Source organism: Amblyomma americanum, chromosome 6 (assembly GCF_052857255.1).
Source record: "Amblyomma americanum isolate KBUSLIRL-KWMA chromosome 6, ASM5285725v1, whole genome shotgun sequence".
Lineage (NCBI taxonomy): Eukaryota > Metazoa > Arthropoda > Arachnida > Ixodida > Ixodidae > Amblyomma > Amblyomma americanum.
Genome location: NC_135502.1, coordinates 97,641,733 through 97,667,716, shown reverse-complemented (window position 1 = coordinate 97,667,716; position 25,984 = coordinate 97,641,733). Strand labels below are relative to the sequence as shown.

Genomic DNA, 25,984 nt, shown 5'->3' with positions numbered 1-25,984 from the left:
ACCGACCCAGCGAGCAGGAATGAAAAACAGACGCCAAAAAATGAGTCTCAGTGAACTGCATTCTCCGGGGCCTCCCTCGACCTCTACTCAGAATCGGTGGCGAAGAGCTCGTCCACGTCTCCCGCGCGTTCCTCGGTCAGCTCCTTCCAGAAGGAGACCGCGCGCGCCTGCGTGCGCTTCTCCAGGGTCGGCAGGCTGTCCATGAGTTCGAGCCGCAGCGTGGCGGCCAGCAGCTGGAAGCGATCGCCGCCGCGCAGAGCCGAGCAGGCGGCTCGCAGTTCCCGCTCCACGTAGCGAGTGCGCCAGTCGTTGAAGGCCTGGCAGGCCTGGCTGAACTTCCGCCGCATCTCGGCGGTGAGCCGACGCCAGCCGACTTTCATCCCCTCACGCAGCTGGTCATGGGCGGAATCGTCCGGCTGCGCGTCCAGCAGGCGCTGGCAGTCGGACAGGAACTTGTCGTACCTGCGAACCACGCGCCGAAGGGTACTTACGCTCGTCTTCGGTCACGCTCTGAATTATCGTTTTTCCAACCCGTCACCAGGAATTCAGACAGTTATAAGCCCGCGCTGCAAGCCTGGCGACATATGACGTTTTGTTCTGAGGTTACTTGGTAGTTCTTTCTTTCATACGTCACGATGACGTCAGCGCGCTATTTTTGAGTGTTCGAATTCATGCGCCACGTGGTGGTAGCTTAGGGAACTGGAAGCGCTAGTACTGAATTCATGGTAGTACATGCTCCTCACTGACCGCCATCAGCGTAGCGAGTTGTCTCATACTTGTTGGCCATATATGTCGAAAGTGCGGTTCGGATGGTGCGTACATTCGAACGTCCCGAAAGCTGTTCGGGGGCCACGAAGAAACCGCAATTAGTAACTGCGCCGGAATCATTTCTACAACCTAAGATTGATAAGTAGTTTAGGAACAGTCCAAAACGACACCACACATCTATAAAAGATCAATTCGGATATGAAAATTTTTAGTGAACAAAGCAAAACTAGGAAAGTGACTCAGTGCTCGTAAGCAAGAAAAAAAATATTGCTATCGTGGCGAGCGCCGCAAACATCAGTGGACCCCATCCATTTCGCTCATGCAGCTCGCTTAGGGTTGGCAGGTTACTCTCCTAATTACGGGTCATGTCTAATGCAACCCCACACCCAAAGTGGTCCTTGATGACCTGCCATTGGTATCCTTACGGTCACATTCTCCTTGCTCTTGTTCCAAAGCTTGGTTCTTGCAGCATAAGTCGCGCTATATGATGACAATACACCGTTTAAGTGAATCGACACCCTCCTTCTGCCTACAAGCCTCACCATCCTGATGTTTGTCCACATTATGCCTTCGAAACAATATTATACAGCAACTAGCAAGCCAGAAGTTTGCAAAAAGATAGGTAGAATTGAGCTATTGTCTCCCCCTCCCCCCTTGTGGTTTATCGTGGCCAAATAGGCTTAGTAGGCCGGTTGTTTAATCAAAAATATTAAACAATGCTCAAATGTTTGGTGTGCCAAGAGAAAAATATTGCGTTTTAGTGAGTGCAGAGTTATATTCTTGGGTTTTTGAGGAGCTTGTTCGCGAAATATTCACCATACCAGAGAATTCTAGACAAAAGTATTTTTGAGCGGGAAACCAATTATGAACGAAAATTTTTCAAATACAAGTTTTTACAATAACTACGAACATATCTACTGATATTTACGGTTTTGCTATCGTCAATAGCGTTCGCAATTGTTTTTCTACGGCAGTCTCGACTGTTCGATGCGAGCAACAGAAACACTTTAAAACAATGATTTTTTTACAATCAGAATAACAGGCCTTCAATATTACCATAAAAGTATCTTACAATTTTTTAATTCTCAAAATTTGCCCAAAATTACTAGACACGAGAAAACAAACGTCGGATGGGTGCTTTTAATTACAAACCTGTAGCCAGTTTCTGGAGAAAAGAAAGGAAAAGTAAGAAGCTTCTCGGCCCCACTGAGGACCGCCAGCCGATAGTCACAGCTGCTTGCGGCAAAACATCGAGGGTATGAAATAGACCTCTTGACTGTCCACGACTTGACAAATCCCACGGGAATAACGGGCTGTGTCACGCATGCGCAGTAAGCTGGACCTGCGAAATCTTTCGACCCAGTCCAGCGACGACGTGCCAAAGCCCACAAGGGTAATTTTGCAAAGGTGCGTGCAGTTTCGCTTACCGGGCGTTCATGTCAGCCTTGACTTCGTCGCACACGTTGGACCATCGCGCCTCGATGTGCTCGTAAAGGAGGCACAGTTCGTCACTTACGTAGTAAGGACGGAAATCGCGTGGCCGCAGAAAGTCTGTCTCATCTTCCAGAGAGTCCAGTATAGGGTCAACGGCTGCCCGAATGCTCCCGATAGACAGCGCCTGCAGTGAGGAGAATAAAGTCGCATTTAATAACAAGGGGGCAACTGGCAAGCTTTGTTTCGGACCAACGCCGGGAGAAGAAAAACTGCACTTTGGAACAGACTGAGAGAAGGCAAAACCTAGCTGTGAAGCAGATTGGGAGCGCGCAAAAAAAAAAAAAAACACGGGTTTTTAAGCAGCCAGTACTGTATTATGAAGCAATATAGACCAGCTAATGGGGAACCTGCGCTACCAAGGTGGCACTGCAATTGTTCCATTCGGTGACTCAAAACTGCTTTTGTCAGCCACTTGGGCCGCTGCAAACGCGAGAACACATTCTGCGCGATTAGATACCCGCGTTTGGCTGACAGCATTCATCGCCTAGCTTCTCTAGACGTAGACCAGATAGCTGACGCACGGCACGTGCGCCTTCGACAGAGCGCGGAGGCTCACGACAATAAGCGCCTGAAGGTGGCGCGGAAAAGTACTAAAAGTACTAACCAAAACTGCTTGCTCTTCTCGCTAGGCAGTGTGTTATGGCGCTGCAATTGACACCGCAAACTTGACCGCAAGTTCCCCATAGTTTCCCGATACACACAAATCGTGAAGTACGGTCAAAGCTCAGGGCTACCATAACAGTGTGCATACTCCCCACAAGGTTAGGCAAAATGCGACCTTCCAAAATTCTGTAGTGTCAGCAATCTTCCCAGTGGCTGCACAAAAAAAAAAAGAAAAATACTCTTGGCAAGCGGCTTTCTTAACATAGCCGGCAGTCCGAAATGAATGCAACTCGTTTGTTAACATAGCCTTCTAAATACTGACACCAAATCGTCGCATGACATTGAAAACTTTTTTCCACAGTCCGGCCTCCACATTTCTTTTCTGATATCAGGGGCTACGCCCACAAGAAAGCACAACTGAATGAATGGTCGATGCCAAAAGGAAAGATTGTTTGACCGTGCCCTCTGAAGCTCATAGCAGCCCTCAGAGCAGCTGACACCGCTGAAGCATAGCACACGCATAATGCTGTGCAGTGACAATTTTAAATCCTATGTTACATGAAGCAAGTTTATGCTGATCATTAGTTCGCTACTAACCTTACACAAACACGCACTTAAAGGTGCACTAAAGAGGAATCTGAACTCGTCATTTTACCACAGGAACTCTATCTACACGTTCCGGGCATTCTTAGAAACTTCGAATTATTATCCTGTGCGTCCGCGATTGCCCTAATTAAATCGGCTTAAACGTGCCGGCTCCCGCTTTTTTTTTAACTGAACGCGGTAGGTAGGCGGAGTCAACAAACGCGTGGAATCCCTTCAGCCATTCATGTGGCGGCTTCACTTTCGCTTTTATTTTGTTTTTTTTGTGATTCTGTGAATAAACAGTTTCAGTCACATATAATACAGCCACAAATTAGGCCCACGGAAATAAAAATACCCGTGGACTCTGATTTACGTATCACTCCTCCGACTCCGATGGCAGAGCGGCAAGACGCCACGGGACTGGTGTCGGTTGACTCCTCCTACGTACCGCTTTGAGTTCAAAAAAAAAAAAGGCGGAAGCCGGGAAGTTTAATTCGATTTAATTAGGGCAATCAGCCGCACACGACAATAACTCCATGTTTCTCAGAAAGCATGGAACGTGTAGATAGAGCTCCCGCCGTAAAAAGAGGAGTTCAGATTCCTCTTTAATGCACCTTTAAGCTAGTAGGTAGGACAAGTTTTCAACTTATACTTTTGTTAAAGAAACATCTCGCAACTCCGTTAGACATTTTCAAACGAAAAAAAATTGCATAACAAACCACCTCGCTTGAACTGAATGCACTTGTACAAGTTGACATTCAGAAACGATGAAATGGACTCGCGTCCGCCGAGGACACTTTGCTAAATATGAAAAATAAACAATTCGTCATCCCTATTTTGGGAGAGTATTCACTAACGTGACTCTCTAAAACGTAATGGCTCTTACACTCTGTAGTGTCAATATAACTGAGCAAACAAGATACTTCGGGCAAAGGAAAAAGGCTTTCCCGCCTGCTTCAATCGCAGTATGACTGGCTGAACGTTAATAAACCCTTCTTAATAACATCATTTTTTCGTGCTTTGTACAGTTTAGCTGGACAGAGAAAAATGAACAAATCCTTTCAGTGCGATTAAAACTGGTACGTTCCGATTAGCCACGTTTTCCTAAGCCAGTCCTGCAACAGCTCACATAGATAAACATGCAATGTCAACTCGGGTGTAGCGTCGCAATTGTAGAAGCCTTCTCGTGTTGTGCGTCATGAGCGGGACCTCGCAACAGCCCTTATCTCGTGCCGGCATTTTCACGGCGCAGGCGAAACGGCGACGACACCCCGACCAAACCGTACACTCTGTCGCAACTTGACCGCCGCAGTGTTCGGCGGCTTCTGGTACGCTGCGCCCACGGCGTTGCAATGCACGCTTACGAACGGTGTGAGTTTTATTGCATCGGCTCTGAGACGCAAACGCGAATTGCCGAAGGCACAAAAAACGAAACTATGCAGCAAATTAGAGCATCGAATATTACAATTTCGGCGATCTCCATGGGCGTCCAGGGAACATAGTGTCCCTTACTATAAAGAAACTCGGCGGACAGTCAAGAAATATTTAAGAGAAAATTTAATGACATTATAGCGTCATCTTTGATTCTATACGCTGTGACACATCCTCTCTGGACCGAGAGCAGGTTTCCATTGCCGCTCAAGCTGCCGTTATACTCAACGTTTAGAGCGTGAGCTCTACTCCTTGGGGTTCAACATCCAAAGCCTCGCAAAGTCAAACCGAACTTGACTGCGTGGTGGTATGACCCAAGCTATGGTAGTACGACCATGCGATCATATCACTATGACCACTGAGTACCTGACCTTGAACTCTGACCCTAGTCCTTGACGTTTGATTTGAGACAGTGGACACCACATCGGCAATGACCTTCAATGCCTCACAAGGTCATACCAAACTTAACTGCATGGTGGTATTGCCCAAGCTGTGGTAATACGACCATGCATCATACGAGTATGATCATTTGGTGCCTGACCTTGACCTTTGACCATGACCTGTGATTTTAGAGAGTGGAGACCATGCTTAACAAAGCTTTCACTTGTATAACTAGGTTCAAGCAATGTTGAACCTGAGCCAATTTTTTCAGCCAAAATCCGCTCTCGCCCTTTCGGCCTTGGTGGCGTCAACTTGACGTCAAAAAAGATGCTTGGGCGAGTTGGTAGACATTTTCCTGAAGAACAGCGCGAACTTGCACACAGACAGAAGGAAGCGCCCGTCTGTGTGTCTTCCTTCTTTCCACTTGACACCACAACGCAACTATTCCGCTCGCGCCTGAATGACGGTCGAAAATACTATTAGTTTTCAATAGGATAGTTCGTCCGGGATCCCTGTTCATGCATTTCCATTGAGCTGTTTCCATTGAGATTTCCCATCCGAAGTTTTGAGGTCCTAAATTTTGAGGGCGGGCCAACTTGGGTCCCATTTCGGAATCTGGCAACTTCGTGACATTAGGCGGAGCATGGCTTTAAAAAGCCATGCTTGCTGCGCGTACCCGGGCCTCTTTCAGGTCGGGGTTGACAAGGGTATAGAACCCCTCTGGCACATCATGCAATCGAGACAGCAGCACCACGAGGCAGTGCAGCTCACGTACGTGGAATGTTGAAGAGTCCGGGCGAGTGGTCCTGGGGCGTATCGGCGCAGGCGGCGGCGGCGACGAGTTCTCCTTCTTATCCGGGTACGAGCTGTCGAAGATCGCGGTCACCGGAGTGCTCTCCACGGCGCGAGGCGTCTCAAGCACGGCCCGCTGCAGCAGCTCACGCGCTTGGGCTATGACTTCCTGGACGTTCCGCCTGCGGCTCGTGGGGGACAGCAGCGGGTGGTCGTCATCGTCGTCGTACGGAAACGGCGGAGGGCTGCTGTAGATCCGGGGCAGGCATATGTGCGGCGAACTGCAAATGGGATCAAGCTTGCTGCGCAAAGCAAGCCCAGCGTGATGATGATCATGATGATTCTTAATGGCGCCATCTGTTAGCAGCCAGTTTTCTGCGTTAAAGCAATTGTTCCTGAAACAACCTTTACCTCACACTGCATCTTGTTGGTCTTTCTGCAGCCAGTTGCAAAAAAGTCATGATGATTCTTAATGGCGCCATCTGTTAGCAGCCAGTTTCCTGCGTTAAAGCAATTGTTCCTGAAGCAACCTTTACCTCACACTGCATCTTGGTCTTTCTGCCGCCAGTTGCAAAAAGTCCCCGCGTCAGCGTTGTCTTATTGTGTTCAATTGACGGTGTCTGTGCGAATTCGAAAGCTAGCCTCTGTACAGATAGCCAATGACCCCTGAATCCTTTCGTGCTCAACTGGAATGAACGCAATACCTCACACTGCTGCTCTAGTGTCTAAAACTAGTGCTGCTCTAGTGCTCTAGTGTCAAATCTTTACTTTTTATTACCCCTTAAAGGCCTGTGGCATGGGCCGTTACATGAGTGATGATTATGACCGTTAAATGATGATGCCCTAGATATTTTTCTTCACTTAAATGGGGTTGCTAAGGTACAGATAGGGATTTACTTGAAACTTGCTGAAACTTCCTCAAGAATTCAAAAGGAAAATGTAAGCACTGCCCGTTGTGACTAAGCTACATGCCGACCACTTGGAAACTCGAAAACCACGACGTCGCGCAAAATTGTCTTTCCTGAAAAGGTGCTGAAAGATCTACGGGGACGTGAAGCCAATGTTTCTTTTCCTTTTTCTTTTGACTTCCGCGGCCTTCTTACAGGGCAGAGAAATATATCGTCCGACAAGCTGCTAAAACGTAAAATCTTTCTCCGTGTTGGTTTTAGAAAACCACTAACCACATTATAGTTAACATATTCATCAGTAGATAAATATTTAAAGGTATCTCATTATTAGTGATTGTTTATCAGGAACATATGAAACGAATACTGAGGGCATCAACAGACTGTTCTTGTTTTCGCTGGTGCTCTTAGCACTGCATTTTGGCACTGAGCAGCCGATTGGTGCGATTGTGGTTCCGGTGCCAGACGCTTGACAGACAATGAGAAGTCTCTTCAACTACATTTCATCCTGCTCGCTAAAAAAGTGCACGTAGTCAAAATCGCTCCAGAGCTCTCCAATATAGAGAGATAATTAGGTATCCCCGGGTGTATTTTTGGCGCGTCAAAATTGTTTTTCATTCTTGTAGCATTCCCATACCCAGCAATTTTGTACAAAATCAATTTTGAAAGGGAACGAATTTAGGAACTCAATTTTAAACATATGTTGTAAGGTTTCACTATAAGTATCAATATATTCGCAGATCTGCCGTCGGCAGGCTTGCATTTTTTAGTATTAGAGCTTTTCCTGATATCAAAAACATTTCCCATTTGTTTTCTATGGCAGTCTTAACTGCTCGATGCGAGCTGTGGAAATAATTTAAAAGACAGATTTTTGTGCACATCGGAAGACCGGACAATTGCCTCCAATATTTCTATGGCAGTGCCTTACAGTTTTTCAACATTAAAAATTTTTGTCCAATATAGTTGAACATGTTTATTTCAGTAGTTCACACTATTGCAGCACCTTCTGCGACGCGACGGGGCCGACAAAGCACCAAAATCTTGGCCAGCATTGAAGTCGATCGCGAGTGAGGCCAACAGCGATATGTCAGATTTGTGAGCAAACTACAAATCCTTTATCTGAATGGACTAACCGCAATGAGCCACGAGCAGGAAGCGCAGTACTTCCACTTGATTCTTTAATTTTCGCGCACGGAGAACATTAAACGAAACGTCCCCGATACTAGAGCGGTAGAATCCCTCCTGGGAAGTCGCCCTTCGTAGCAGTTTTCGCGTTATGTTGAGTAAACTTCGCAGGAAACATATTTATGAATGTCAAACCCAACCCAGCGGCGATTCTTTCCGCGTTCAAATTTGGCCGGCGTTAGATTTTACTTTTCCGTTTCAGACAAGAAATACAAATTGGCGGTTCGACGGAGAACGCAAGGTGATAAAAAACAGGGATTGTTGTGCTAGTCGATCTATGCTAATGAGGGAAAAGGCGATGTGGGTCGCCTGACTGGGCCTCATGTCCAATTGGGATTGTTACATGAAGTAGCAGAAGCACATATTTGTTCTCATAAATTATGTGTGATAATGTAGACTAACATAGGCATCCTAAACTGTTTGGCAGGAATATATATATATTACATACATACACTAAATGTTATAGTAGGTTATGTACCGTGCGTCACAATATCAGGTCCAAGGGAGTCGACGCCAATGGCTGGAGGGTCTCCTTGTTAGGGGCACCTGCCGCTTGGTTTTTGCGTCGTATCCGGCTAGGCTATCGATTGCTAAATGAAGCACCGCACTTACCGGCGACGACTTTCCATCATGCGCTTCCTTTCGGCCCCAGGAGCTTTGTCTGCATAGGACAAGAAAAAAAAATCTCAGACAAGGAACCCCGCTACTTATCATCTGCACCGCTGGCATCACATGAACGCTCAGGTTGGTGTGCAAAAGCAATCAGTGCCCACATAAATCAGATAATTGGTACCAAATCTCTAGAAACATTTGAACTAACGTTAAGTTTCCTACATCATCAACCGTTAGAAAGCGGCATGCAAAGAACACTCAAGTCCGCATCCCAATGCACCTACATCGGGATTCAGATCATTTAAAATTGTCGATTTTCCCGCTCTTGCGGCAAAGGTCTAAACCGAGTTCCCAGTGTGCAGCAACCTTCCCGGGCGGGGGGGGGGGGGGGTAACCATTGCTGATACAACGTCAGCGACAGGCACTGCGACACTGCGCGATGGGCCATGGGATCCAACAACGACGTGACAAAAATCTTCGCCGGACTACAATGGCAAACAGCTCAAGAACAAAGTGGCAGATTCCCCTCAAAAGGGGGCCATCCAGCCAATGGCGCCGACTGGTTCTCCTGATTCTGCGGTTAATCCACTTTCATGTGCACCCCATGCATTTCGCACTAGCAGGTCAAAGGGGATTAACCACGACGTCACGAGAATGAGCCGACGCTATTGGCTGCAGGGACTCTTGTGAGGGGCATTTAACGTCAATGTCCACTGACTAAAGTGCAACCTGGCGGTGAGGTAGACACCAGAAAGAGAGTACTGCAGATTGCAGTCATCATCATCAGACTGACGACTCCCACTGCAGGGAAAATGCCTCTCCCATGTCTGTCCAATTAACCCTGTCCATTACCAGTTGTGCCCACCCTATGTATCCAAATTTCTTAATCTCATCCGCCCACCTAACCTCCTGCCGCCCCCTGCTACGCGTTCCTTCTCTTGGAATCCCCTCCATTACCCTTAAGGACCAGCGTTTGTCTTCCCTTCGCATTACATCCATGGCCCAAGCCCATTTCTCATTGATTTCGACTAGGATGTTATTACCCGACGTTTCTTCCCTCACCCACTCTGCTCGCTTCCGATCTCCTAACGTTCACCTATCAGTTTTCTTTCCATGGCTCGCTGTGTTGTAATTAACATAAACTGAAATTTTTTCGTTAGCCTCCACATTTCTTCCCCGTAGGTAAGTTCCGGTATGATACAGCTGTTGTACACTTTTCTCTTGAAGAATATTGGCAAACTGCTATTCATTATCTGAGAGAACCTTGCCATATGCCATATGCGCTTGGCATTTGTCCCATACCGACTCGGGCTATGAGGGACACCGACGTGAAGTGCTCCAGATAATCTAAACCACCTCGGGTTGTTTAACGTGCACTGACATCGCACAGTACACGGGCCTCTAGCATTTCGCTTCCATTGGAATTCGAGTGCCGCGGCCAGGATCGGCCGCAGCGTCTGTGGGCGTCGCATAACACGCGCACCAGATTGCATCCGTATGAAACAAAAGCCTTTTCGTCCGCGTACGCTTATTTTCACTGCTGAAAAATCCTTCATAATAATATTGCTCAACAAAGCGGAATCCCTTCACCCGGCGCGTTAAGCTAGAGAAAACGAACTGCCTAAAGTCTTCCCCAGCCGCCTTCCTGTCCAACAAGTATGATGCGCAAGCACGCATGAGCGTGCCTTCAAAGGCTGAGTTGACAGTAATACAAATGTCTCAAAGCCAGTGTTTTGGCGCTCACGCCTAGTAATTTTACTTTGCTTACGTAACTATTCATCTGCAAGAACTTTGATGATGCCAACAGCAGTGGTATTGTAGATATGGTGCGAACACACGTCGCCGCTCTTCCCATCTTCGAGCGCAGTGACATGCATTACCAAAACCAACCGTGCGCAAGCGTGCAGAATAAAGATGTATACTCTAACTCACGAGCTATGCAAACCGGCACAAATCGACGGCTTTCAGAAGTCTGTAGCTCGTTTCTATTTCGTTTCCGCGGCAAGAACTTGTATTAAGATCACCGGGCAGTTTATTCGACGTCCTCGGGAGAAAATTCCTCACGAAAAAAGCAAAAAGCACAGAAACCTAACCCCCGCGTAGACGCAATTTTGGCTCGATTCGCTGGTCGCACGACTATTCTTGTGGCTCCCAGTGTGTCGGGCCTCGATCGAAACGGAAACATGGCCAACCTCTATTTTGATGTTTTGTTCGCGTTCCCTGTGCAGCAAACAACACCATGGCTGTCCCACCTGTTTTGAAGGTGGAAATTACAGCTGCAGGCCTGAAGCCTTTCGAAGTTTAATTGGGAGTTTTAGAACAAGGCGTCCTTATCGGTTAGTGGGGATAGCAGAAGAGCGCGGCACCAGTGCGAACGCGCAGGAAAGTAATGTTTCTCCAGTTATTGTCCTGAGCATGAACTGTCGCCCAGCTACTCACCAGTCTCCCTGATAGGGCCTGCAATTCCAAAACTCTCTAATGTTTCGTATCTTTCCTGCTAATTCTTGCCCTGTCTTTAAGCAGCAATAAAAGGATTAAGCATTGCATTGCAGCAGAGACAAGGTGAAGTAGTGCTGCTCTGCCACGCTGCCTGTCACTAGGTACGTGCAGGGTACAAAGCTTGAAATAGTGCTTCAGAGCTCCACCCAATTTTCTAAGCCTAGGATTGGCAGGGCCGCCTTAGCTAAAGCAACTATCGCTATCGAAGAAAGCACGAAAGCTGGGTTTTAGAATCTTTGGAAATGGTTTATGCTGCCGACCTTGCGCGGTGGCTCAGTGGTGGAGGAGGAATAAACTTTATTAAGCTTTTATTTTATTTATGTACATACTGCAGACCATGGTTAGGTCCAAGCAGGAAGGGCAGGTGCACAAAAAGCGAAAGTATAGCAACAAAAATACAACAATACAGCAAAGATAATGTAGTAAAACAACAGTACAGCAATGCAAGACAAAGCAGAAAAAAATACATAATACGCAATATCAACGATGGCTGAGGAACGCGTCTGTTTTCCAGGGTTGATTTGGTACGGTTAATGAGTTCCAGTCAGATATAGTGCGTGGGAAAAAGGAAAACTTGATCGAGTTAGTCCGGGCAAAATATGGTTTTAAAAGAGCTTTGTGATAGTGTGTATTCCGTGTTGGCATTGGGGAAAGATAAGCAGAAGGGTAAAGTCTGAGTTTATTATTAAGAAGTAAAGAAAGCCTACTTTCGGCCCAGGTGGCCTCCATGAAGGGGCGACATCGAGGATCCAACCTGCGATGTTTTCTTGCACTTGTTTGTCTTCACTGCGTATGATCTTTTCCCAATTATCAGCTGAGCGATAAGGCAGGAGCTTTCTGGGTGGTGGATTTCCCTCGAATCCCCAGATAATATGGTTATAATCTGCGTTAAGGATTTGTAGCGTGAGCTACACTGGCCGAGGCTGAGCAGTTTCGCGTGGCTCCCGGAGAGCCGTGCTGCGCATGCGCGAGGAGCAGTGACGTCACACGGCGCACAGCTGGGGCGCCGGGGCCGCCGCCACCGCGCGCGCCATACCGGTCTGCGCATTTCAGAGGAGTGACTTCATAGCCGCGGCAGACGCACTGGCGTCTGCACGTGCCCCAGCTGTGCGCCTCCTTTGCGTAGTAGCCAAGTCTGACGCTGCGCCGGAGCCGCTTGATAGTGCCTCTCATTGTGCGCATGCGCAGAGGTATCAGTGGTCGTATACATATAGCGGGGCGTTTGCCAGTGTGGTATAGCCATGGAGAAGGAGAGCGAAATTACTTCTCAGCGGCAAGTGATGCTCAGCGGCTCAGCGTAGCTCACGCTACGTATATCCTGGTGTAGCCGAGCTAAGCCACTGCTATTTATTAGTCACGAGTTTGGCAGATACGATTCACTTCACTTTTTGTAATTAAGGTCAATCGATATGGGCTCATAAGACATTTTGTCTGAGCTCTTCGAGCCGTGGCTTGCGCCCTGGTAAGCTCTGGGCGTGGGCGTGGATAAAGGCGTCTGCTATCTCTATATATGCTTGTCACCTCGTTGCGTTGTATGTGGTGGGTGGCTCCGCAAGCGGATCATTCGTGCAGACGGCCCGCTTGGTTAGCCCTCGGGCATATTTCTCCGCCTTCTCGTTTCCTGAGCACCCGGAGTGGGCCGGGATCCATACAAGGTTGATGGTGGATGCAGGTGTGTAATTTTTGACTAGGGACACGGTGAGTTTAACCACTCTGCCCCTTTGATAGCCGGTGATCGCGTATGACTGTCACTAATGACTGTCTTCTTGCGGTGATCCTTAATGGCCAGTAGTTAAGGCACTCCTCTACTGATCCGGAGTACCGGGTTCGAACCCGAGCGCGGGGGCTGCGTTTCGACGGAGGCGAAGCGCAAAAAGTGCCTGTGTGCTGTGCGATGTCAGTGCACCTTACGAGGTGGTAGAAATTATTCCGGAGAGCTCAAGTACGGCACCTCTTTCTCACCCGTCGTCACACGCAACGAACTTGAAAGGTCGTGGGAGGCGCGACTCGCCCGGCAGGACCTGGGAAGCCAGCAGGCAACCTTGGACCAAACCGAACGGGCCGCTAGAGCCAGTGGGGCCCTGGAAAAGGGGCTTCACCCGCAAGAACCTCAGTCTGGTATTTCAATAAAATGTTTATTCCGCCTCTTTCTCTTTTTCGTCTTTCCTCTTTCATGTAAGGGAAGGGATAAACCATTCCCTTAAGGTGCGGTTCCTGTGTCCACCGTCATATGTGAGACAATTACTGCGCCATTTCCTTTCCTCAAAAACCAATTTTTTCTCCAATTTTTGTTCTGCCCTAAGGTATCCCCTAGGGGTCCCCCTTCCTGTATTGCCACAAAAAGTTTGTCCAATAAGCTTGCTTATTGAAAATATTAGAATTTTATTAATCCTATATATCGTTAAAATGATTAGGAGGAAACGACAAATGCAAAATTCCTTGTGACGACGACAAACGAGTTGAAAGCAACGCTCGCGTATGTTTTCTGTACTGTCGCGTTAGTAACCCGCAAAAATTTCTTCATTGAGCACAATACCTTAACAATATAACACAGTGTGAGGTAGCTCAATTAATTGTATCCGTAATATAAGCACAATTATTGTCTACCTTTTTTAATATTGTAAATACACTGAAAGTGGTGTCACGACCCAAACAAGCACCATGCACTGAGTAACTCTTTTGAGAAGGAAAGACACCGCCTTGAGAGCCCCAGTGAACCGTGCATAACAGCTCACGATGTTGCACACTGGATAGATAGATAGATGCCACGTGACGTCGAGGGCGCCATCTTCCGGTGAAGCATAGACTCGGCAGGAAACGATCCCTTAATTATCTCGGTACCATGGGAAGTGGCCTCCTCAGCACTAGCGATCCCACACCCTAACTTCCACTACTCGCTACCATTCACCCATGCGCAAGGCATATCATTTCCTGCATCCCGTACTCTGAAGCTTGCTTTGCGACTTACCCAGGAGCTTGCCGCCGCTTTCAACCTTGGGAGTCTCACAGGAACATGGCGACGTGTCGGACGTATAGTTTGCCAGCCGCAGGATGGAAAACGGCTCAGGAGCGGGCTTTTCTTTGGGCAAGGGCAGTGGCCGGATGAGTCTTCCACAACCGACGCAAGGGCACAACGCGGGCCGGGGCGGGAACTCTCCTTCAGTCTGCAGAAAGCCCCGACGGCACCGGAAAAGGAGGGGGGAAGGTGAGCCCGTGGCGTGAAAAAATTGTTGCACGTAAAACTACCTATGCTAGTTTTCGACTATTTCCGACGAACTGTGCGATTAAAAGAATCTGTGGCCCTCTGGCTCTTCGAGCATTCAAAGCTGGAATATTGACCCTTAATATACGGGAATTTAAAGCTAAAAGAAAACAGTAACAATCACAAGGTTAGAAATAACGCAGCACGAAAGGTGACGTAGTACTTACAAGTGTATCATTTTCCTTTATATTCTATACAACATATCCTACCACCATCACCGCCTTGTAATATTCAAAATCACTCCACCCCAACTCGTTCAACTTTCGACGCCCCGTGATTTCACGCAACATGCGTTGAATTAAATTTTTTATGCAGCTATAGACATTAAAAATGAATTTTCGAAAGCAGATGTAAATTAATGCACTCCTGCCTTCATTCTTCTTCACTGACCCAACTTGATCTTCGCAAGAATGTGTTGCCTTGGGTATTTTTTTTTTTGGGTAGACAACAGCGCTGCAGAACTGGGACCGAAAGGAGAAGAGAAGGGACCAGTCATTTGCCCAGTCCCGTTTTAATCTCCTCCGTCCGGGTTCCACCATGATGCTGTTTACAAACAAACTGTAGCAATTCTTGACCCAATTTCTTTGCTAATAACCGTTTGTTTCGTCTTTCATGCGGAGATTTGCATCCGTTCCACATATTGCATTCATCAGGCAGGAAATGACAAGTCAGAGGGTTTTAAATAATCTACGGGTTGTAAAGAATATACACAGGTAATATGTTCGAGGTGTCAATGCACTGCCGTCTTAAAGGACAAGAAGGAAATATTAGAATTGTAGTATCTACCGACGCTGCAGGGAAGCGGGATTCTGCTGAATGGATGGATGAATGAAGGGATCATTCCCTTTGAAATGCGCTGGTGGCAGTTGTCAGCATGCTCGGCGAAAGCCCCCATTGCGGAAGCTTCAGGGCTACCTAGTACGGTGCGAGCCTAAACTAAACCTCAAGATGCAGCCCGAAATCCGCGCAGATGTAAAGAACCGCTCTGGGACGCATAAACCACGTCTGGAGGCGCTTTTTCCTCTCACTTGGGGATCAGGGGCTGCGGCTACGGATACAAGACTATCCTTGATACTCGGAAACGCGAAGAATAAATTAAATATTAATGGAACCCTGATACATTCTCCCCAGAATTTTCATTGTTTACGTCTACCGTTCAGAGTTACGAGCACACTGTGAGGCTTCGTTACAAGAACAATCGAATCACTCCAACATTGGTGAGTGTTCCTGATGGAGAGGAAAGAAGGATGCGTGCAGTTTACAGTAGTTAACGAGAGCATCGTGAAGCCGTGATGGGGAAACAGTCAGGAACGCAGCCCTGACTCGTGTGGTTGGCCCAGCATCGAGCTGTTGTGGAAATCTGAGTATATATATATATATATATATATATATATATATATATATATATATATATATATATATATATATATATATATATATATATATATATATATATATATATATATATATATATAGAAAATCAATAGAGCAGCAACAGACTGTGTCGAAATTTTGCATGGGAGGGCGCGCATCATGTACTCCAATGGGGCAGTGCCCCAGCAACCTTTTGAGTACACCTCCGGCCACAGCTAGCATTTTGGGTATGCTCAGAGGAGGAATCTTCGAAAACCGATGCTAGAATTGGCCGTACTGCTTCTAAAGAGAATATCTACTGAAAATCAAGGCGATTAAGTGGAGAAATATAACCTCTTGATCATAAAAAAGTACTGGGGCCCATTTGCACGCTTCTGCAAAACTTTGCCGACGTTTCTGTAAGATTTGCACGATGCTGATGCTATTGCTGCTATGATATTGTTAACCCATTCGCTGTGGAAATTTCTAGGTACCTAAAATTCTAGTAGTTATTTACGCAATTTGCATTAAACATGCTTCGCCATGGCTTTCAATAAGGTGAAACCAGCCTTCAGGAAACGCTCGCCGTCTGGCGCAGGTCACTCGCTGTGCTACTTGAAGCATATTGGTATAGTGCTGGAAGCTTTGGCTAGCCTGCATCACCGGATGCATGGTGGAACCGATGAGTATACTGCTGGCACTCCTGCAACGTTGTGCCGACGCAGAACACTAACAAGACTAATATGCAGCGATGGGCGCGTTGCTCAAGTCGCAGAAGTCGACAGGTGGACGCGTTAGTTCCAAGATTAGCTGAAAAAAGCCCCACAGAGACGGCAATAATAATAATAATTGGTTTTGGGAGGGAAAGGAAATGACGCAATATCTGTCTCATATATCGTTGGACACCTGAACCGCGCCGTAAGGGAAGGGTAAAGGAGGGAGTGAAAGAAGGAAGGAAGAGAGAGGGCTGTAGTGGAGGGCTCCGGAATAATTTTGACCACCTGGGGATCTTTAACGTGCACTGACATCGCACAGCACACGGGCGCCTTAGCGTTTTTCCTCCATAAAAACGCAGCCGCCGCGGTCGGGTTCGAACCCGGGAACTCCGGATCAGTAGTCGAGCGCCCTAACCACTGAGCCACCGCGGCGGGGCCAAAGACGGCACACAGGACGGGAAAAAAGTGCAGTGTCCGTATCAGTTTTTCTCCCGTCACGTGTACAGCCTCGGGCGCTTTGTTTCAAATAATAATAATAATTGGTTTTTTAGGGAAAGGAAATGGCACAGTATCTGTCTCATATATTTCGTTGGACACCTTAACCGCGCCGTAAGGGAAGGAATAAAGGAGGGAGTGAAAGAAGAAAGGAAGAAGAGGTGCCGTAGTGGAGGGCTCCGGAATAATTTCGACCACCTGGGGAATCTTTAACGTGCACTGACATCGCACAGCCCACGGGTGCCTTAGCGTTTTGCCTCCATAAAAACGCAGCCGCCGCGAGTGTTTCAAATAAGAAACTCGGCAGGTATGTGGTTACTTCCTTAATCGCCGATGCTTTCGCAGATACAAAGCGGCCTATGCGCCTTAGGGAATGTATCTGAAGATTGCGAGTTCAGCGCGGCTGATGGATGCCTCATACCTGAGTGCCGGCATCGGCGGCGTAGTACTCGGGGCTGCGAAGGTGCAGCCTGAAGTCAACGTCGTCGTCGTCGAACGGAAAGGGGCTATCGCAGGGGCTCCCACTGGACCTCGACGAGAGCGGCGAGAGGCAGGCCTCCCGACAACACGCACCGAAGAGTGGTAGCTGCCCGTCGTCGGAATGGCTTCCGCTGGATTCATCACTGCTATAGCCGGGCGATCCGGAGCTACCAGGACTTTCTGGCGAGCTGGGCTGCCGCCGCTCCGACTCGCTGCCGTGCTGCTCATCGTTGCTGCCGCTGTCTGACTGGCTGCTCATGGCGTGCAGGTGTCTTCTCTTGCAGTGTACTCTGTAATGGCGCAATCACAACCACGTTGAACACCGCTCCCTGCGGAGACGAATTTCGGCTGAAATAAATGGTGGTCGATTTGCGTAGTTAGGCCAAATGCGAATTAGGCGGTCTAGTAGTTCGGTTTTCACTACGATTCTGGAGTTCAAATCAAGTGTTTACGGATGACAGTTGTTCCGATAGTGGTAATGGGTTGATGCCCACATAGGCGAAATTGGTCATTCTATCCATTAATTGCTCCACGGGAGCCTTCCTACCACTCCTGGCGCATTAGTGCAGCGGTCAAGCGATGGGCCACACCCATTCCATGGCAGGTGCTGTCATCGGAGGGACTTGGGTTGCCAGGGCTGGGTTGTGATTCAGGTCACTCTTCGGGAGCATGCAGACTCTCATGATTAATTGAGCTGCCGCCTGAGACACGGTGCGCAGGTAAGCAGCCTGTCACAAAATCGGTTTTAGGCAAACAGACAAACAAAAACACACGTACACTACGCCCAAATGCGGGGAATGGCCACTGTAAAGTGCTGGCGCACCAAAAAATGTTTTAGGCCTTCTGCTTATGCTTCAGGAGCAGCCCAGATTTTCTTTAGGTGTTTCAGGGAAGCAGCCGACATCCGAGCAGTCCTTCCATCGACGTCAAAACCTAAATCATCTGCTCGGTTCGACTTGATTACTTGCGCACGCTTCCCTTTACTCAGCTCGAATGCTCCTGGTAAGGCTCTTCACCTTTTCGTGGCTATTGCAACTATTCTTCAAGAACAACTGCTATGCCCCAGGAGTTATTCATCGATGCTTTTCGCTACTCCTCACAAATAAAAACACCCAAAAGCAGCATGTTTATGAAAGAGATTACATATCGGGCCGGATTTCCTTTCCCACAAAACCGCTATGTGATTGTAATTGGTTTTAGGGAAATGAAATGGCACAGTATCTGTCTCACATATCGGCGTACACCTGAACCACGCCGTAAGGGAAGCGCGAAGAGATAAAGGAGGGACTAAGAGAAGAAATGAAGAAAGAGGTGCCGTAGTTGTGGACTCCGGAATAATTTCGACCACCTGGGGATCTTAACTTGCACTGACATCGCACAGCTCATGGGCGCCTTAGCGTTGCGCCTCCGTCGAAACGCGGGCGCCGCGGTAGGCTTCGAACACGGGTACTCCGGATCTGTAGCAGAGTGCCCTAATCACTGAACCACCCCAGCGGGATTGAGCACGGTAAAATGTTCCAGCTACATTCGGGTGGGTTAGCTCATATAATTCAGGATATACAAAGCGAAAGATGTCGGCGTTCACTGTGCTCATTGGCGTTGGCGTTGATAATGTTCTATACGGCGACGGCTTTGAGCAAAGGAAGGGCGCATAGCCGGCCCCATGGGTATGCGGACGCCTCATTCGTGCTTTCATACATGTGGCGGTGGTGAGGGAGAGATGTGGCTGTGTGAGGTAACAATGACGCGGTAGCGGTACAGGATTCCAAGTTTGAATTTATATCTATGCAGGTGTGGGTTGACACCGACGAACCTATGTGACGCATGTGGGAAAGTTGAATCTTTAGACCATTTTCTCCTCTACTGCCCAAAGTTCGCACTTCAGAGAAAGATTTACCTGGAGGTCCCTCTCTCCAGGTTAGGGCTCCCTTTATCTTTGCCAGTATTATTATCGTTTGGTGCGAACGCCATGGGATTTGCATTGGGTTCTATTTTTGGGTTTCTCCACGATTACATAATTGCAACTGGTAGGTTGATGTCCTAATTCTTTTAAAGTTCTACAAGCTCTTCTTTTTTCACCAAAAGGCTGTCGGTTATTTAACTGTCAATATTGTTGTTTTTATTCATTGATTTTTCAAAATTCACGATTGGTGCTACAATTTTGTCATCATCTTCCATGGAAAGTTCTTTGTTTATTCAACTACACCTTGGTCAATCCCCCCGCGTGGGTATGTGCCATATACCTGGGGTGAAGAAGAAGAAGCTAGGCCGCAGCGTTCATTTGGTGATCAATCTCTCGCGATCAACCATTAACTGCATGCCACCTCCCAGGGTGGCAGGCAGGGCGCGCTGCGTATCCAGTGTGCGGAACGCAATCAAATCAGGCTTTTCCAGTTGGACACCAAAGCCACGTACATGAAAGCGAGATTGAGATCTCCACTAACCCACAGAGCTGGTAGTGCGCCTTTCCTTCCTTGAAAATGAACGGCGTTTGCAAAGTTGTCAACGCCAATGTATGAACGCCGTCGGCTCATTGTCACTTGTTTTGTTTGGTTTTTAGGAAAGGAAATGACACAGTAACCGTCTCACATATCTCGGTGGACACGCTAACCGCGCCGTAAAGGGAGAGATAAAGGAGGGAAGGAAAGAAGAAAGAGAAAACTGAAAATTGAAAGTTGGATTTTGAGGAAAGGCGCGGCGCTGCGCAGCGGCATGACACCGGTGGCTCGGTGCTACTAGTGGCGCATGCGCAGTGGTGACTAGGAAGCGAGAGAGAGAGAGAAATATCCGCGCGAGGTACGCGTTGTGACGTCATATATCTCCTCGGAGCACCGCCACGGCGAAATCGCAAGTTCACGGCCAGTAATGCTTTCGCTTTAAAAATGAAAATTGGTTTTGAGGAAAGCAAACGACGCAGTAACTGTCTCGCATATATCGGCGGATGCGCGAACCGCACCATAAAAGCAGGAATAAAGGCGGAATGAATAAATAAGAGAGAAAGAGTTGCCGCTGTGAATGTGTCAAATAATTTCGACCCCCCCCCACCCCTGGAGGATATTTGATGTACACTGCCATCCCACAGCACACCGGCGCCTTTTGCGTTTCGCCTCCATTGAAACGCGGTCGTCGCGGTCGAGTTCGAACCCTGAGACTCCGGCTCAGTAGACGAGCATCTTAACCGCTGAGCCATTGCGGCGGGACCGCAGTCGAGTAATAATAATAATGGCTTTTTGGGAAAGGAAATCGCGCAGTATCTGTCATATATCGTTGGACACCTGAACCGCGCCGTAAGGGAAGAGATAAAGGATGGAGTGAAGGAAGAAATAAAGAAAGAGGTGCCGTTGGAGGGCTCCGGAATAATTTCCACCACCTGGGGATCTTAAACGTGCAGTGTCATCGCACAGCACACGGGCGCCTTAGCGTCGGGTACCGTTTTGTTTTTACTTCGACAGCCATTTTAGGCTTGTCCGCGCGTGGCAAACTTTCCTAAAGATTAAATCATTTTTGTTCCGCACCAGGGGAAATTTCAGCTTTTAAAGATGTTATTCCGCGGAGTATATTCGGCAAAATACGGTGCAAGTAGCGTTTTCCGAGTGTGACGGAGCCAGGTACAATGGTGTGTGGGCGCGCCAGATACGCTGATGTGGCGCAAGACAAGTAAATAGAATTTTAAATAGATGAAATCTCCTCGCAAGTGACCACCGGCGACAGCTTTACGGTGCACAGAACACACGCAGAGCTGTCTGGTCAAAGTACATTGCTTATAAGCACTCTAAATCGTGGCAACAGAACTCGGTGTCAGTGCAGATAAACGTAGTTGAGTCGCAAGGACATAAGAATGGTACCAATGGGAAAAAAATGATTAGAAACCTCGACGAAAAATCTTTAACAGCATTGACGAATTTCATGCAAGAATGGTGGGAGAAGGGGGAGATCCCCAAATAGTGGAAAAACGCTAAGGTAGTTTTCATACCTAAGCCAGGGAAACCGTTCGCCCAAGGAAACCTTAGGCCTATATCCCTCACATCTTGCGGCGGAAAACTGATGGATGATGCAATACAAACGCGACTAAGCAATTTCATGGAAGCAAAGACCTGGTAATGAGACGGCCCACGAGTTCGTCCGAGGCTTTTCCTTCCAGGCGGACCCGCACGAGATGGTCTCCACAGACAGGGATCGCATGGTGGGATAAAGATCAGTTAAACAGCGCTATCATTTGCAGAGCTAGATTTCCTCCAGCGGACAGATCCTTGATCAGATACCAAGCCACCAGCAGGCGCCGTTTACAGACTTGCACATTGCTAAAACCGGCACTCTGGATTAATATGTGCCAAGGGCAATTTTCAGAGAAAAAGAAAAGCAAACTGTAAACTTAGGGCAACCTTGAACCACATAATGTGGCAATGTCCTCATGCCGACCGGGAGGGACGAGACATAAAGACGAAAAAGACCACTGGGCGGCCTTACTACTTAGCTCCGACCCGGAGAATAAGCTACAATCCGTCCTATTGGCCGAAGCCACCGCCGAGAATCAAGCCCTTTCGGCCGGCGTCTAGGCGCGTAGCCCTCTGGCTACCGTCTGTCTGTTGGACAATAGAACTTTCCCTATCCTATCGACGCCCTGCAAACACAGCTTACACTCCAACTACAGCCAATAGAAACAGAGGCGAGAGCTCAGTTTTGTCGGCGGCGGCGGCTGAGTAACGTCAAAGCTGTAACGTGGTTTCTCCTCAGTTCAAGGTGAAGGGAGGTCAAATTTAGCGACACGCGAAGGGCAGCTTCACCTAGTGTAGTGAATTGGTCACTTCAGTAATTTTAGCTCCCGGAGATAGCTGGGGCGGTCGGCTCGGCCTAGGTTATCTCCGGTCGCGAGCACTTATCTGGTGCACGTGGTTAGATCTGGTGCGCGTGGTTAGATAGCCCTGTGGTGATCAGCAGTGCGTCAATACTGAAAAATTAGTTGTTGAGGGAGGGAATCGGCGCAGTCCTTTCCTCGAGCCGCGCCTAAGGGAGGAAGGCAGAAAAAAACGTTCAGGGGCACTTTGTTCACCTAAAGTGCAGTGAGGCGAAAGCCTTTAGCGCGTTGTTGCAGCTTATGTTACTGATATGTAGTTAAGACCTTAATTCTGAGACTCCATTGAAGCGAGCGCTAGGAGGGAGATTGTGCGGCACCCGACTCGGTCGACAGCTGCGAGGCGTCTCGCGCGGGCGCAGCGCGCGTGCAGGTGGCGTCACCTCGCGCATGAGCAGTGAACTACTAATGGGGCAACATGGCCACCGCGGCGCGTCGAGGATTCGCTGGGATGATCGCGACGAGCCGAGTTGGGGGGGCCGCTTTTCCGCAGCTGGCATGACGTCACGTACAGCGAGCGCTCCTGGCGGCAGCGGCGCACAGCTGCAGCATGGAGGATTCGCTGGGACGATCGCGACGAGCCGAGTTGGGGCCCCGCTTTTCCACAGCTGGTATGACGTCACACATGGGTCACGCTAAAGGTCAATGGTGGATTCTCCGGGACGACGGCCAAGAGCGGAAACCTCGAGCAGTATTGCTTTCGCAATAAAAATGGCAGTCGCTTAACTTGGCTAACCCTGGAATTAAGCGAAAAGCAAGAACGCTTTCTAAGCGTCTGAGGTTCGTCCATGGTAGCTCCGCTACACTCTCGCGACAGCCGTTCTATATTATATACCCAGACGACCACGTGGCTATGACACGGTATCACAAGGTCTTATGACCCCCCCCCCCCCCAAGATGTCATCACGTGGCTTCACATCACCCCAAGGGCTATTCTTAAGGTCAAAGGTCAACCCAAAGATCACCCAATGTCAAAAGTCGAAGGTCAACTAAAGGTCACGAGTCAAGGTTAGGGGTCATGGGTTCGACACCATAACTGTACCACATATGATCATACGCGGCTATCTTTGGTTGGGCTTGGTCGTTAAGGTCGCTGTGCTGCTTACCCGAAGACTGCTTTACCTACCGTAGTGAAGCTTTTCGTTTGAAAAGAAAGCAAGAGGTGCCGTAGTGGAGGGCTCCGGAATAATTGAGACCACATGGGGATCTTTACCCTGCGCTGACAACGCCACTGCACAGCCGCATCTTTTGTGCTTCGCCTCCATCAACACGCGGCCGCCGCGGCCGAATTCGAAGCCGGGATATGCGAGACAGTTACTGCGTCATTTCCTTTTCTCAAAAACCTATTTTCACTTCCATTTTCAGGGTGAGTAGCCGAGCGCACTAACGACTGAGTCACCGCGGCGGGTCCATCAGAACTGGCGATGTTGGAAATTAATAATAATAATTGTTTTTGGGGGGAAAGGAAATTGCGCTGTATGTCTCATATACCTTAGGACACCTGAACCGCGCCGCAAGGGAAGGGATAAAGGAGGGAGTGGAAGAAGAAAGGAAGAACGAGGTGCCGAGTGGAGGGCTCCCGAATAGTTTCGACCACCTGGGGATCTTTAACGTCCACTGAATGCGCACAGTATATGGGCGCTATTGCGTTTCGCCTCCTTCGAAAAGCGGCAGTCGCGGCTGGATTCCTTTTTGTTGTTGCGAGTACAGTAAGAATGGGAGGGAAAGTGCATAGGCCTGTCCATTGGCTCGAGCTGAGCCAGTCACTGCCACGTGTGGAGAGAAGGAGGGTGAGAAGAAATACTGAAAGAAGAGCGCGTATCACAACAACCAAGTCCACCGAAGCGATGATGACGCCTTCAGCAAGATACCTCTCTGGGAAGGAGCCCTTGCCACAACCGGTGAGAATAACAACATACTAAACCAGAGGTTTCTGAGGAAATGAAATGACACAGTAGCTGCCTCATTTCTGAATGGCCGTGTCAACTCAACAGCGCTGTGAGAGGAGGGGGAAGGTGAGAGTGACAGAAGAAAGAAATCAAAGCGCTGCCTGCACGGTCAGGTTCGAGATACCAGTCCCACAGGGCCAGGAAGCCACCACCAGGCCCGCTCCCGAACAGGTGATATCCTTCATGACCCAAATTTTTACTTGCTAACAGAGGCTCGCAACGACCAATCACAGCTGAGCGCGTCACTCAAGGTTCCCACTTTAACCAGAAAATCTACCGTGTGCACACAGAGGTCTCGTGCAGAGAAAACGCGCTCAGCAGACGGCGCTGTAATTGCTGTTGCACAGCCCAACAAAATATGGTTGACGGTTTAGCATTGCTGTGCGAAGGCACTGTTATTGCAGGCACGTCACCTCCACGTACCTTAAAGCGCGATTGAGGTGTCCACTTATCCAGGCAGCCAGTTACACCTGCTACTCAGAGGCTTCCCACCGACACACATGCACCGCTAAAATCCGGGGAGTGCGACTAGGAGTGCTTTCGCAATAAAAATTAGCGGTGGCTTAGCTCTGCTATGCCTGGTATACGTAGCGAAAAGAGCCGTTAACTGATGGAGCCGCACTGATGTCAGGCTGTGAGTCCGTCAGTCGTGCCGAGCAACCGTGGCAACGACTTCGGGCTCCGTCGAGTTTATTTCCCGAAGCCTATGTTGCTGTCGCAACGAGCAAGGCTTCTCTTCTTTCATGACTTGCAACTGACGGACGAGCGCATCGCCTCCCGTATTCACTGAAAAACACGGGCATGCGCAGTAAGGCCCATAACTAGTATTGGCGTGAACGCGCAGCGGGGGAGGGGGCGAGGCGGCGGTCGCAGCGGGGGGTCATGGCGGCGGCGCAGCTGTGACGTCACGTGCGGCCCACCAGTGGCCAAACTCGCGCTTGCGCAGTAGGAGCCGGTTGCCAAGGCGGGCAAAATCGCTCCGGCTGTGTAGCGTAGCTTTCGCTTCAAAAATATTGCTGACTGCCAAAAAGGACGCGGTAGAGGCCTAGGATGCCCACCTGACCGAGAGAGTTCCGCGCTCTGGTGTTCCCTACGCGGCCTCATCACGCAGACGCAGCTACATCTGCTGCTTCAGCAGAGCGCGGACGCTGGTACCTCGAGATATGCTCGGGCAGAGACACTATGAGAGCGCTCGCTATGTTGTCTCACAGCAATGCCATGGACGTGGGAAATAAACGGGGTTCCCCATGGGACTAAAAGAAGACAAACCGAGACAAGCGAGCATGCAGCGCTGGTTGAGGGCGACCAAAAACTGGGCCATACGCCCATTCCAAACCACGCGCACACTTTCTCATAGGAGACCTGCGTCCACTAGAAGCGTTGATTTGTGCCTTCACTACAGACGGCTTTTGCCTCTCCAACTGCCTCGCTGAGACTCAGTTCGCCCTGCCACTAATTTGGTCACGGGGACAAGAAAGCTAAGAACGGAACCAGTGCTCTTACCTGATAGCAACAGCTTTCCAAAGGCCGTAGAACACGGAGCGCTGACTGCGGTGATGGCGCCGGGAGCGAGACGACGGGGCCGTCTGTCTCGAGATGCTCGTGCTGCGCGTGCACACGCG

The 25,984-nt window shown here is 48.9% G+C and overlaps 1 protein-coding gene across 1 annotated transcript; it reads right to left on the bottom strand.

Annotated features, from left to right (window-relative positions):
* Nucleotides 1–68: 68 nt before the first annotated feature.
* On the bottom strand, nucleotides 69–25,984 carry LOC144094866 (uncharacterized). Its single transcript, XM_077628744.1, has 7 exons — nucleotides 25,866–25,984; nucleotides 17,503–17,851; nucleotides 14,224–14,419; nucleotides 8,757–8,805; nucleotides 6,038–6,356; nucleotides 2,196–2,386; nucleotides 69–462 (listed from the first exon to the last, which is right to left on the bottom strand). The coding sequence occupies exons 2-7, from the start codon at nucleotides 17,818–17,820 to the stop codon at nucleotides 84–86; spliced, it is 1,452 nt and encodes a 483-aa protein (XP_077484870.1). The 5' UTR covers nucleotides 17,821–17,851; nucleotides 25,866–25,984; the 3' UTR covers nucleotides 69–83.

Bases quoted from the DNA above. Each gene is read 5' to 3' on its own strand.
- LOC144094866 (XM_077628744.1), bottom strand. From the start codon at position 17,820: ATGAGCAGCCAGTCAGACAGCGGCAGCAACGATGAGCAGCACGGCAGC. The intron at 8,806-14,223 runs GTAAGTCGCAAA...TGTCCTATGCAG, and splicing joins AAGCGGCGGCAAGCTCCTGG to ACAAAGCTCCTGGGGCCGAA. The intron at 6,357-8,756 runs GTAAGTGCGGTG...TGCTTTGCGCAG, and splicing joins ATGATGGAAAGTCGTCGCCG to CAAGCTTGATCCCATTTGCA.